We start from the raw sequence: 15230 nt of genomic DNA on the forward strand, positions 1-15230 counted from the left end.
TGGTAGGCTGGGGATTTTGAATGAAAGTCTACCTGACTCCGAAGCCCATGCTTTTTAACGTCTATGTTATACTACTTATTTATGTATTTGAATAATATGTTAATATGAATAAATATGTTAAGGGTAACTACTACCTGTCATAATATATGTAAAATACCTATCAGTGTTCAATAACTGTTGGCTGTTGGTGTTGTTGTTCATTGCATAAAACAAGTAAGAAAGTACTGGAGAAGCAGCAGCAAGTTAAAAACCTAAGTGGTCAGAAATAGTTTTTCAGAATGACAATGTTAACAATGATAAAACCAGTAAAATGGAACTGCTGCAAAGTTTTAAGAAGTTGTATCCGAAATAGCTGGGTTGTTTATCAAGGAGAATTCTAAGATCCTGTTTTCCTCTTACCCTTCACAAAACAAAACTACTAGCCTAGGAAAACCAGAAGTAAATCAATGAGTAGTGGAAGCTATTATGGAAACCATGCCATCTCCTGAGGTGAATTACTCTAAACTTAATGAGCCATTCTTGGCAGTACAAATTCTTATGGCTAAATGTCACCTAAAGCCAAGGAAAATAAATGTTTTACCTGATTTTGGACTCTGGGGTTTTATACTCTGGAAGAAAAAAAAAAAAGAAAGAACAACATGTACACAAATCTATAAACTCTAGGCAATAAATAGCATTTAAAAAAATTATATTTCATATACCAATAGAATTATGTTTTCCCTATTTTTCCTAATTTATAAATATGCTGAATGAATTGTGAAAAATCATCTATTCTTCCAGTGGTTTTTTTAGATGTCATGAATATTGATTCTAAGTTGATCCTTTCTATACTTATTTGCTCCTACTGAGAACATTTCCCTGAAAATTTAAGGTTAGGTTGTTGCAATTGAAATGACTTCATGATGCTGGAATAGAGTGATTGGTCTTTGCCCTAGGACTTGTTAAGATAAAGACCATTAGCAGTAACAGTAATAGTTGCTGCTGCTGCTGCTGGTAAGTCGTTTCAATCGTGTCCGACTCTGTGTGACCCCATAGACGGCAGCCCACCAGGCTCCCCCGTCCCTGGGATTCTCCAGGCAAGAACACTGCAGTGGGTTGCCATTTCCTTCTCCAGTGCATGAAAGTGAAAAGTGAAAGTGAAGTCGCTCAGTCGTGTCCGACTCTTCTCGACCCCATGGACTGCAGCCCACCACGCTCCTCTCTGTCCATGGGATTTTCCAGGCAAGAGTACTGGAGTGGGATGCCATCGCCTTCTCCGAACAGTAACAGTTACTAGTACATTAAAAGTGTAATTTAAAAGGTGGAGAATATTTTTACCACCACTGCAACTGTAGACATGTTTAAATGTTTTCGATAATTACTTTTCTGATCTCTGAAAGGTTAAGATAGTTGGTTCCTCATAGAATTGTACACAAATGCATAACAGATTGTTGAAAGTGTAGGTTTTTCTTCTAGAGGCAGAGAGCATAATTCCAGAAGGTTTATATTAAATAATATAGACATCTGTTATTTTTCAAAAACTGCTCTCTATAATATGGTATCAGAGCTAACAAGAAACTGCCTACCAGATGACTACTATGAACAAGCAGTCTACTTATGAAACAATTATTTTTGCCTTGATTGTGCTTTATGAATAAGGTCAAATGTTTACTCTTTCACTAAATCTTCCTTGATCACTTCCAACCTGAAGGGATCTCGCACTCTTTCAAAGCTTAAGAGCTTTCATATGGCATTGATTATATTTGTCTTGTTATTATAATAAATACAGACAAAAATAGACTTTGTATACACATGCTATATCTTTACTGCTAAACTTCAAATTTCTTAAAGACAATAACTGTATATTATACATATCTTTTTATTCCCTACATTCTCTACCACATTGTTTTATAAAAAGTATTCGCTCAACATTTACTAAGTGATAGATGTTAAAAATATATGAAGAATAGACCACAGTCTGTTGAATCTTAGTGAGTAGAGTCAGAAAAAATAGTTATTGACCTTGCTTGGTCTAAATCTTACCAAATCATCAGATTTCTTTGATTCAGATGTTCCACTACATTCTAGTGATGTTCCACTGCATTCTAGTGATGTTCCAATTTTTACCTTCACAGGTGAAGATGAAGATTTGGGAACACCCTGTGGGAGTTCTCCTGTAACATAAATAAATAAATATGATTCAATTCTTAGGAGTATTGTAATTTTAAAGGGCAAGTGTTTCTCAGCAATGGCACCCAGAATACTGAAAAGACCTGAGAAATAATCTAGTTAATCCACACTTTACTTTACACTTACTGAACTGTACTCACCGGCTTCCTCTACTACAATAAAAGATTCAGGTGTCCGTTCAGGAAGTGGAGGAGGGATTTCATCATCTATCTGTGGAGAAGTTGCTATCAAAAATAAAATCACAATTTTTAATTAGAAAAATTCAAAGATTTTAAAAAGATATTTAAGCTGGTATCTGTTCACTCAAAAATCCAAAGAAAATTCTTATATTCTAATCTTGATACAAATTATGTCAAACATCACTAAGATGTATAAGCTGGTATCTGTTCACTCATGGAAAAAGCAACATAAATTCTCTCATCCTAAGTTGTAAACCCAGGGGTTTTTTTAATTCTTCAAAATTTACTTCTTTTAAAAGCCCAAAGATATTTTAATTAAGTTGCTGAGTATCAGTTAACATAACTAAAATTTTAATATTAATTTAGGAAGCTTTGAATTGTTTTCTGCACAACGTTTGCCCTTTGTTTTACATAGAATATACAATACAGCATCATGAAGCGCCTTAACATGCCAGATTCAATTACAGAGGAGGTAAAATCATAAAGATTTAGTATTTCTTCATTTTTATAGAATTAAGAATATTGACATTTACCTTTTTACAAAACAATGGTATAACAAGGTTTTCTGTTAATATATGTCTATAGATGTATTCAGAATTTTTATAGAATCTGCTGTTACAAGAAATTGCCACCAGATGGCACACATGTCAGTGTTGCTACACTCCTTGAAAAAGATTTGGTTTCCAAAGTTGGCACTCAGACAAGTTTAAGGTATTGTGGATATCTAGGAAAATAAAATTTCTTTAAATCATAAAACAAGATCAAAGTATATAACCTTTCCTTCTAATCAAAGAAGGAACTAGATACAGATGAAATATTTTTATAACAAAGCTATGCATCTGTGTATCTTTTGAGGAACTCTGTACAGTAAATGTCATGGGTGGGTGCTCTGTCGCTCAGTCATGTCCTACTCTTTGTGACCCCAGGGACTGTAGCCTGCCCAGCTCCTCTATCCATGGGATTTTTCAAGCAAGATACTGGAGCGAGTTGCTATTTCCTCCGCCAGGTGATCTTCCTGACCCAGGATTGAACCCACGTCTACTGCATTAGCCGGAGGATTCTTTACAAATGATGTCATAGAGAAAAAGTTTTCTCTATTTCCTACTTAGGTAGAATGTTCTATATAAATTTCTGATTATATACCTAAAAGAGTTAAATTTGTTGTTTTTGCTTTCCTTCATCTTCTTCCACGTCAAACTATTACAATTATCTAATAGAATATTTACTTCTACTTTCAAACCAAATGGCAACCCACTCCAGTGTCTGGAGAATCCCAGGGACGGGGGAGCCTGCTGTGCTGCCGTCTATTACAATTATCTAATAGAATATTTAGAATATTCTAAATATTCTAGAATATTTAGACCCCGTCTATGGGGTCGCACAGAGTCGGACACGACTGAAATGACTTAGCAGCAGTGGCAGCAGCAGTAATATAAAACATTTTTTTTGCCTAAGAGCTTTCCAGGTGGTGATAGTGATAAAGAACCCACCTGCCAATGCAGGAGACAAGAGAAACAGGTTCAATCCCTGGGTTGGGAAGATCCCCTGGAGGAGGGCATGGCAACCCACTCTAGTATTCTTACCTGGAAAATCCCATGGACAGAGAAGTCTGGAGGGCTACAGTCCATAGAGTTGCGAAGAATCAGATATGACTAAGCAACTTAGCACACAATTTTTGCATAATAACAATTTTTGCATAATATGCAAAAATACAGAATTGTAAAGGAGATAAAGTATGAAATTAAAGATTTATATAAGATTAAAATCTCACACAGACTACTGAACACATATCCTCATCTATAAAATTATTATAAAAGGACAGAAAGTGAAAGTGTTAGTCACTCAGTCATGTCTGACTCTTTGCAACCCCATGGACTATAGCCTGCCAGAATCCTCTGTTCTTGGAATTCTCCAGGCAAGAATACTGGAGTGAGTAGCCATTCTCTTCTCCAGGGGATCTTCCTGACCGAGGGACTGAACCGAGTTCTCCTGTATTGCAGGCAGATTCTTTACTGAACCACCAAGGAAGCCCCTATTAAAGGACAAGAGGAAATCAAATCCTTCTCTTCCAACTCCTGCAGGAAGAGAATTCAATTCTTAGCAATCTGTTCAATTTAGTATAGCCACATGGTTCGCCAACAAAAATTCTGAGTGACCATGTGGTACTGTTGATCGAATCTTTTCTGATGTTCTTTTGCAAGTTGTTGCTGCATGCTAAGGATAAACTGTGGACTTTTGATAGACACATTGAGGAATGAGGATTACTGCCTTTAGAAGCACGCCTGCTGGCATAGGTCCTGTACTAGATCTGACTGCCTCTACTGTTGCTTGTTTCATGGAATTTTTCTTTCTTTCTGTCTGTCTTTTTTTTTTTTTTTTTTTTGAGAAGGAGGAGGAAAAAGAGGCAAGCAGAGAATGAAGCATGATAAGGGGGAAGGTGAGATGAAACCAAATCTTACAGAAACAAAGTATCTAAAATGCCATATTAACTTTTAAAAATAACTTACCTACTGCTGCTGTCTCTTGGTTCAGTGGTGGGGGAAAATTGGTCAGGGCAGTCAGTGTTAAAGAATCATGTGAACTGTAATGAGGAAAGAGGGTTGTAGAGGATTTTGACAGGGAAGAACAAGGTAAAACACTTCCATCTTGCTTCTGAGGTAAATCAAAAGACATCTTAGAATGAGCACTACTTGGAGACAATGATGAAAAATAAGGATCTTCTACTAAAGACATATAAGAATGCTCATTAAAAGCACCAGAGACATGCTGCTTTGCATTAGCAGCATTGCACGTTTGATGCTTAGAGTCATGTGATGGTGAAAAATTAAGTTCTGCTGAAGAAACATGCATCACTTTTTGAGCCTGATCAACACAACAGTTGTGTGGTTGAGATTCCAAATAAAAATTTCCCTTTATGTCCAGCTCTTTGCTGTCTCTCTGTTGCATCAATTCAAAGGGAGTTGATTTGGTCCGCAGTATTGGCACCTTTAAATTAGAATATCTTCCTGCTGCATTTACAGGTTTAGATTTAGGATATGCTCCAAACAAAATGGAACTCAAGTCCAAACTTTGATGCTTCTGAAGAGGCTCCCCAGCTATTGGGAATACCTTTGTCTCCCATTTCATGGTTGTGTCAGCATTTTTGTTACAACCACAGTTCAGTTCCAAAAACTCTAAAGAACTGCTCTGTTTAGCAGGGTGCATGTCTAACCCTTCCTTTTCATTTATTTCAGAAGTCCTGAGGTCAAAGGAAGAAGTTTCTGCACTTTTCACCCTTATCCTTCCTTTGCTCTGTTGGTTCATCACTTTTGCTTCTTTTATGTTGCTGAAACAGAAAGAAAGGGATGATGATACCATATTCCAAAAAGGCCTCTTCCCATATCCTCTTCTCAGCATCATGATGAGATATAAACATGAGCTATTCCTCCCAGACACAATTAGACAACATTGTATGTGTAAAACCATACTTACCTTTTTGGTAAATTAGGAGAATAAGATTTTGCTTTTATGTTGGGATTTTGCTCAAAAACTGAGTCCTTTGCTTGAATCTTCAAGAGAAGTGAGAGATTGATTTTTAGTGAAGCAATGGTCATGATAGATTTTAACATTCATAAAATGGAAAAGTTATTTCTCAGAAAATATAAAAATTTAAAATAATTCATGAAAGAATCATGAGTTTCCAAAATATTGAATGCAGCAAGAACTTGTTCACATACTGAGATCAAAAGGATCAAAATAAAAGATTAAATAGTGTTATGGAGATTAAGAAGGATTTGCTTAGCATCATCTTTCATATGTGAAAGTTTTAAAATGTTGTTTACTTAAAATACAACTTTATTCTCAAAAACATTGTACTTTCAGAAATTTCATCATCTCAGCTTTTTATGTTATGTCCTCATGCTTGCTCCATCTTTTTCTTCCTTACTGTGCTCCAGCTATACCAGTTTTCTTGCCATTCCTTAAGTATACCAAATTCATTTCCAATTCAAAGCTTTTACTATTCTTTCTGATTGAAATACCCTTGCTCAATACATTTTGCATGGTTGGTTCTTTCTAAAGTGATTATTCTCTGCTTAAATGTCACCTACGTAAGGAAACCTTCCCTGACCACTCAACCTAAAATCACACTCCCACCCACCTGCGCAAACACTCTCAATCTTTATTTTCTTCATAGCAATTATCACATTACGAAATTTGTTACTGTGACTCATGGAATCCAAGCTACCAGCAATTGTAAAAAATATCCTGCCTTTGGAGCTATTTAAATTTGTTTTCTAAAACGTCAGCAGTGATAAGATTCCACTTGTAATGGGTTTAATTGTGACTCTCAAAAAGATATGTTGAAATCTAATCCCTGAAATCTGTGAATGTGACTTTATTTGGAAATAGGATTTTTGCAAATGTAATCTAAGATGAGATCATATTGGATTATAGTGGGCCTTAATACAATGACTTGTGTCCTTGTAAAAAGAGAAAGCACAGGGAGAATATGGTGCAATGATGGAGACAGAGGCTGGGGCGATATATCTGCAAGCCAAAGAACACCAAGGATTTCTGGAAACACCAAAAAATAGGAATAGGCAAGGAAAATTCTTCCCCTAGAGCTCTGAGAGACCATAGCCTGGATGACACCTTGGTTTTAGACTTTGTGACTCCAGAACTGTGAGTTTTAAGCCCCCCTTGGTTTACAGTACTTGTTACAGTAAGCCTAGTAAACTGATACAGATAATTTAATACTCCACTTTTAATAATGAATAGAACAATCAGAAGATCAACAAAGAAATAGAGGACATACTTGGATAATCACATAAACTGATATGAACTAACAAATACTTATAGAACACTCTACCCAGCAACACAGACATTTTTCTCAAACATTTATGGAATGTTCTCTAGGACAGACCATATATTAGGCTGCAAAACAAGCTTTAATAAATTTAAAAAAATAGAAGTCATACAGAGTATCTTTTTCAATTAGAATGGATTGAGACTAGAAATGAATAACAGGAAAAACTGGAAAATTCACACATATGTATAAATTAAACTATGTTAAACAACTAGCAGGTCAAAGGAGAAATCACAATAGAAATGAGAGAATACTTAGAAATAAATGAAAATACATCATACCAAAATATACGGGATACAGTGAAAGCAGTTCTTAGAGGTAAAAAAAGATTACAACAGAGATAAATGAAATAGAGACTAAGAAAACAATGGAGAAAATCAACAAAACCAAAATTTGATCCTTTGAAAAGATCAGTAAAAATTCACAAACCTTTAACAAGATGGACAAAGGTAAAAAGAGAAGACTAAACTTGCTAAAATCTCAAATTACAGAAATAAAAGTGGGGACATTATGCCCAACTTCATAGAAATAAAAAATACACATAATAGGAACAATTGTATGCCAACAAATTGTATAACCTGGATTAAGTGGACAAATTCCTGAAATACTTGATCAACCAAAACTTACTCAGAAAGAAATGCAAAATCTGAATAGACCTACAACTGGTGAGTAGACTGAATCAGTAATCAAATATTTTCCCAACAAAGAAAAGTCCAGGATCAGCTTCACTGGTGAATTCTACCAAACATTTAAGGAAGAATAAACACCTGCACAAACTCTTCCTAAAAATTGACTGACAGTGCTAAGTTGATGACCCTATAAGAACAGTAAATGCCTGTTACCAAAACTAGACAAAGATGCTACAAGCAAAAGAAAGCCTCAGACCAATATTCTTCATGAATATTGATGCAAAGTCCTCAATAAAATACTAGCAAACTGAATTCAGTGTAGGAAAAGAATTATACCCCTTGACCAACTGGGATTTAAGACTTAAGAAATCAATGTAACATATCATAAGAGAATTAAAGGGAAGAAATCCACATGATCATATCAATTGATGCAGAAATTTTTGACAAATTCTTGATAGAAATACTCTAATAAACTGGGAATTTAAGGGAACTTCGTCAATATGATAAAGGCCATATATGAAAAACCTACAGCTAATATCATACTCAATGGTGAAAGATTAAAAGCTTTCTCCCAAGATCAGGCACATGACAAGGATGCCAATTTTTACCACTTTTAGTCAACATAATATGGAGGGTCTAGCAAGAGCAATTAGGTGCACACATACACACAAAAAAAGCTGTCAAAATGGAAAAGAAGTAAGCAAAGTTATCTTCATTTGCAGATGACATGATTTTATATGTGGAAGGATTACACACACACACACACACACACACACACAATTGCAAGACCTAATAAACCAATTCAGAAAAGTTGCAGAATATACAGTCAACACCACAAAAACCAGTTGCATTACTATAAAGTAACAATAAACAATCTGAAAAGAAAATTAGAAAAGCAATTAGCATCAAAAATATACATACTAAAGAATAAATTTAACCAAAGAAATGAAAGACATGCTGAAAACTACAAAGCATTGCTGACAAAACAAAGGGGAGACAATCTATGTTCATGAAGTGGATGATATTATTATTGTTACAATACCATTACCCAAAGTAATCTACAGATTCAGCGCAATCCCTATCAAAATGATGCCTTTGCAGAAATAGAAAACCTCATCTTAAAATTCATGCAGAATCTCAAGGGACTCTGGCTAGCTAAGACAATCTTGAAAAAGAAGAGCAAAGATGAAGGACTTAAACTTCCTGTTATCAAGAGGTACTACAAACAGTAATAAAACAATAAAGTTTTAATAAAACTTATGTAATAAGTTTTACAATATGTAAAACTTACCAATGAAACAATATGGTACTGACATTGAACAGCCATACAGATTAATGGAATAAAATAGAGAGCCTAACAGTAAACTCTGGAGAAGGCAGTGGCACCCCACTCCAGTACTCTTGCCTGGAAAATCCCATGGATGGAGGAGCCTGGTAGGCTGCAGTCCATGGTGTCGCAAGGAGTCGGACACGACTGAGCGACTTCACTTTCACTTTTCACTTTCATGCATTGGAGAAGGAAATGGCAACCCACTGCAGTGTTCTTGCCTGGAGAATCCCAGGGACGGGGGAGCCTGGTGGGCTTCTGTCTCTGGGGTCTCACAGAGTCAGACACGACTGAAGCGACTCAGCAGCAGCAGCAGCAGCACAGTAAACTCACAGAAAGAGCAATTGATTGTTTGAAATATTTATTTGGCTATGTTGGGTCTTATTTGTGACATGCAGGATCTTTGGTGTCTGTTGAAGTATGTGGGATCTAATTCCCTGACCAGGGATTGAACCGGGGTTCTCTGCATCAAGAATGTGGAGTCTTAGCCACTGGACCACCAGGGAAATCAATGAGCAATTGATTTTTGATGAGGTTGCCTAGAGCATTCAATGGAGAAGAGACAGCCTTTTCAACAAATGATGCTGGGAAAACTGGGCATCTACATGCAAAAAAATGTTGGATTCTTGCAGTATATACAAAGATTAACTCAAAATGGATCAAATACCTAAACATAAGAGCTAAAACTAAAACTCTTAGAAGAAAACAGAAAGCGTCATGGCATTGGGTCTGGCAATGATTTCATATCTATGACACCAAAGGCACTATCAACAAAACAAAAAGGAGACAAATTGGATTTTATGAAAATTAAAAAGTTATATGCATCAAAGGGCAAAATCAACAGAGTAAAAGGGCAACACATATATCTGATAAGGATTAATATCCAGAATATTTAGAGAACTTTTTTAAAATATAAATTTATTTATTTTAATTGGAGGTTAATTACTTTACAATATTGTATAGGTTTTGCCATACATCAACATGAATCCGCCACAGGTATACACGTGTTCCCCATCCTGAACCCCCCTCTCTCCTCCCTCCCCATAGAGAACCTCTAAGACTCAAAAACGACCAACTCAAAAATGGGAAAAAGACACAAAAACAGACATATGGACAATAGAAAAGAATAGAGAGCCCAGAAATAAACCCACACACCTACAGTCAATTAATTTTCAACAAAAGAGGCAAGAATATACAATGGAGAAAAACAGTCTCTTCAGCAAGTCATGGAAAAGTTGGACAGCTGAATGTAAAACAATGAAATTAGAACACACCCTCATGTCATACACAAAAATAAACTCAGATGGCTTAAAGACTTTAAGATACGATACCATAAAAATCCTAGAAGAGAATTCTCTAACATAAATTGTACCAATGTTTTCTTAGGTCAGTCTCCCAAGGCAATAGAATAAAAGCTAATATAAACAAACAGAACCCAATCAAACTAACAAGCTTTTGCACAGCAAAGGAAACCATAAACAAACAAAAAGACAACCTAGGGACTAGGAAAAAATATTTGCAAATGATACAACCAACAAGGGATTAATTTCCAAAATACACAAACAGCTCATACAACTCAATGACAAAAAAACCCAAACAATCTAATCGAAAAAATGGGCAGAAAACCTAAATACACATTTCTCCAAAGATACACAGGTGGCCAAAATGCATATGAAAAAATGCTCATCATTGCTAATTATTAGAGAAATGCAAATCAAAACTATGAGGTACTACCTCACACCAGTCTGAATGACCATTAAGTCTACAAATAAATACTGGATAGGGTAGGGAGAAAAGGGAGCCCTCTTACACTGTTGGTGGGAATGTAAATTGGTGCAGTCACAATGGAAAACAGTATGGAGGATCCTCAAAAAACTAAAGTCATAAAATCCAGCAATCCCACTCCTGGGCATATATCCAGACAAAACTATAATTCAAAAACTTTTTTTTTTTTTTAAAAAAAGAAAGTTGTTTTCAACAAATAAAGAAGAAAATATGCATGCACCCTTATGTTCATAGCAGCACAATTTATAATAGCTAAGATATGGAAGCTATTTAAATGTCCATCAACAGATGAATAGATAAAGAAGATGTGAGATATATATATATATATATTTATATTTTAATACATATGTGCGTGCGTGTGTGTGTGTGTGTATATATATGTTAGTTGTTTAGTTGTTGAGTTGTGTTCAACTCTTTGCAACCCCATAGACTAGAGCCTGCCAGGCTCCTCTGTCGCGATCCCTGGGTCAGGAAGACTCCCTGGATAAGGAAATGGCAACCGACTCCAGTATTCTTGCCTGGGAAATCCCATGGGCATAGGAGCCTGGCAGGCTACAGTCCATGGGGTCACAAAAGAATTGGACACAACTTAGTGACTAAACAACAACGATAACAATTTTTTATTATATGGATTTAAGGTGCTATAAACTTTGCTCTCAGCACTCCTGGAGCTCTGTGTGACAAATCTCAATATATGGTATTTTCGTATTTTTATTCGGTTCAATGTGTTTTTCAGAAATTTCTCTTTAAACTTCTTTTTTTGAGTCAATGGATTTTTTCAAAGTCTTATGTGGTTTCCAAGTACTTGGTTCTTTTCTTGTTATTTTTCTGTTATCAACTTTGATTTTCATTCCATAGAACTCAGAGAATACATTCTATATGATATCAATTCTTTATATTTTTGAGATTGTTTAATGGCCCAGGATGTGATCCACCTTGGTATATGTTCAATCAGGACTTGAAAAAAGTGCATATTCTTGTGTTGTTAGGTGGAGACTCCTCTAAATATCAATTTGATCCTGTTAGTTGGTGGTGGTGGTGGTGTTAAGTTCTCACATATTCTTGCACAGTTCTTGCTGAGTTCTATAAATTTTGAGAGAGGGGTATTGAAGTCTCCAAATATAACTGTGGATTTTTCTATTGCTCCTTTTAATCCTATCAGTTTTTGCTTCACATATCTTGCAGGTCTGGTCCATACACACTTAGGATTGTTAAATACATCTTATTGGTGGATCGACCCTTTTATCATTATACACTATCCCTTCCTTTTTGTGGGATAATAACTCTTTATTCTGAGGTCTCTCTGTTATTAATATAGTTACTCCTGCTTTCCCTTTATTCATGTTTACACGATATATATTTTTCTAATCCTTTATTTTAAACCAACCTATATATTTGAAATGTAGTTCTTACAAACAGCATATAGTTGGGTCATGTTTTCAATACACTCTGCCAATCTGTCTGTTAATTGGTATATTTGTGTTACTTACTTTCAGTGTAATTATTAATGTGGTAGAGCTTAAGTCTCTAACTTTATCTATTGTTTTCTGTTTGTTCTCCATTTCTCATTTCTTCTTCCTGCCTTTTTCTCTTTCCTGCATATTTAGAATTTCATTTTGATTTACCTATAATGTTTTTTAAAATATATCTTTGTACAGAGGAGTGGCTCTAGTAATTACACCATATATTCATGACTTATCAAAGTCTGTAAGTGTTACTGTTTTACTAATTCAATACAGAAGCCTTACCTCCCCTTACGTGTCTAACCCTTCCTTTTTTGTAATGCAGTTGTCTTAAATATTTCTTCTAATACATTTAGAACCATATCAGTGTTATAATTTTCACTTCAATCATTAAATGATTTAGAAAAATCAAGAGAAAAAAGAAAACCTATTATATTTAACCATGTTGCTTACCATATTATTTTTCCTTTCCTTTCTATTTAGAAAAATTCCTTTGCCATTTTTTTAGGGTAGGTCTATCTACTGGCAACAAATCCCCTTAGGTTTTCTTCACCTGAGACTGTCTTGATTTCCCCTTCATTCTTGAAGGATATTTTTTACTGGATGTAGATGTTGACAAGCTTTTTTCCTTCAGCGCTTGTAAAATACTGTGCCAGTTCCTTCTGACCCCCATGTTTTCTGATGACGTATTAATTTTCATTCTAATTGTTTCTCCCCTTCAGTTAATATCATTTTTCTTTGGCTGCTTCCTAGAATTTTTGTATTTAGTTTTCTGAAGTTTACTTATGATGAGAATTTCAGTACTTTTTTAGACTTGCCTTTTTTCTCCTTTCCTCCTTGGACATCAATGACATTAATGCTAGGGGTTTTGTTATTGTCACTTAGTTTCCTAAAGCTCTATATTTTATTTTTATTTTATTTTTTAGTCTATTTTATTTCTATTGCTCAAATTGGGCAGTTTCTATTGTTTTGTCTTTCAATTCATTGATTCTTTCCTTGTGTCCTGTACTGTGTTGTTAAATCCATCTACTGAGCTGTTTTGTTTCCATTACCATTATTTTTCAACTGTAAAATTCCTTTTCGGTTCTTCTTTATATCTTCTCTTTCTTTGCAAGGTCTTTATATTTCTTTGCTGAGACTTTTTATTTTTTCATTTGTTTTAACCATGCCCGTAATTGCTCACTGAAGCATTTTAATCATGGCTGCTTTAGAATCTTTGTCAGATAATCCTTACATCTCTGTCATCTTAGTGTTGTCATCTGTTGATTGTCTTTTACTCATTTGGTTTGAGATCCTCCTGGTTCTTGGTATGACAAATGATTTTTCACATGAAGTCTAGATGTTTTTGTACTGTTATATTATTCTCTTTTAACTGGGTAGCTGTTAAAACCCCATTCTGACAGGGGAAAGAAGAAGGGTGGGGGCGCTACCTCATTACTGCCTTGCCATTGCCAAGTGGATTCAATCCCCACCAGTTTTCTCACAGTCTCTGTTAACACCTGAAGGAAGACACCACAGGAGAGGCTCTCCAGGTGGTCTCTAGTGACACCATGGTCTGGGTGGTCTCATTACTGCTGGATGATGTTGAAAGTCCTGAGTCTCCACTAGGCCTCTTCTGACACCCCATCAGTGGAGAGATGTTGGGGAACCAGGTTACTGCCAGGTAGAAACTCAGGCTCCCCACCTGGTTTCCACTGACACTGCAGGGAAACCTCATTTCAGTCCAGTGGAAATAAAATTCCTAGCTCTTTACTTGACTTTTTCTTGTTTTAAATGATTGTAAATTTTTCTTTGTTAGAATGATCACAAGAATGACACATAACACTGGCCTTCTGATAGAGAGAGTATTTATAGCTGACCTGTTGTCCTCTGTATTACCATTTTTGTGAGGATAGAAATCTAGGCTCTCCACTTCTTTGTTGGCATAGGTGGGGTTGGGAGCCATTTTTTTCTTTGATGTTGACTGAAGTAAAATACTTAGTATCTTAAAGTTTTCTGGTTTGCTCGACTGCCCCTTTCCTGGTTCTTTGACTGGAGAGAGCAGGATTCTGTTGGGTTTTTGTTGTCTGCACTGTTGGCACTTCCAATTTGTTGGTTTCTTCAGTTCCAAATCTGTGATATATGAAGAAAAAGAAAACTCAAGGAACTCACCTTTATGTCATTCCTTGGGTCCCAGTGTTCCTAGATGGTCTGTCTTCTCTCCATCTTTCAGAGTCTTCTTATATTTATTTTATATGTATGTTGTCCAGGGTTTCTAGTTATATTTAGTGGAAAGAATAGGGGAAAGTATATCTACTTGATATTTCCAGAAACAGAAGTCCTCCTTGGCTGATGTTAATCAATTCCTTCTGTGGGAGGTTGAACCATATTCCTATGTTCCTATTTATTGACTAAGGGCACACTCCAAACAACTCAACTGTCTGGAGCCATGGGCTATATCTGAGTACTGACATTTGTTAGAGCCTAAAATATTGAACCACATACTCCAACAGCATGTTAGGAGAATAGTGTTTGTTCAAGAAGGTTTTATTCGAAGAGCAAGGATATGACTGTATCATCATGTCAAAGGAGAAAATCCATGTGATCATTCTATAAATGCAAAGATGTACAGTTGATAGATTTCAACATTCTTTCTGAAAAAAAATTCTTAATAAAATAGAAGTCAGTTAATACTTCCTTTAAACAATTAAAAGATATATCTCAGACTTCCCTGGAGGTCCAGAAGAATTTGCCCGCCAATGCAGGAAACACAGGTTCAATCCCTGGTCTGGAACAATCTTACATGCCATGGGGCAACTGAGCCCTCGCGCCACAACTACTGAGCCTGTACTC

At 35.7% G+C, this 15230-nt stretch overlaps 1 protein-coding gene and 1 pseudogene across 2 annotated transcripts in view; one reads left to right on the top strand and one right to left on the bottom strand.

Annotated features, from left to right (window-relative positions):
* LOC138446416 (large ribosomal subunit protein uL1 pseudogene) overlaps positions 1–15230 on the top strand; it is a 94137-nt pseudogene that overhangs the window by 14994 nt on the left and 63913 nt on the right.
* PTPN22 (protein tyrosine phosphatase non-receptor type 22) overlaps positions 1–15230 on the bottom strand; it is a 59451-nt gene that overhangs the window by 13222 nt on the left and 30999 nt on the right. For both annotated transcript variants that reach the window (XM_069601089.1, XM_069601095.1), the window contains exons 12-16: positions 5820–5896; positions 4856–5673; positions 2310–2393; positions 2023–2153; positions 581–608 (exon numbers count right to left, since the gene is read on the bottom strand). In XM_069601089.1, coding sequence (XP_069457190.1) covers positions 581–608; positions 2023–2153; positions 2310–2393; positions 4856–5673; positions 5820–5896 — 1138 coding nt within the window. The remainder of the gene's footprint in view (positions 1–580; positions 609–2022; positions 2154–2309; positions 2394–4855; positions 5674–5819; positions 5897–15230) is intronic.

The sequence above is a fragment of the Ovis canadensis genome, chromosome 1 (genome assembly GCF_042477335.2).
Source record: "Ovis canadensis isolate MfBH-ARS-UI-01 breed Bighorn chromosome 1, ARS-UI_OviCan_v2, whole genome shotgun sequence".
NCBI classification, from domain to species: Eukaryota; Metazoa; Chordata; class Mammalia; order Artiodactyla; family Bovidae; genus Ovis; species Ovis canadensis.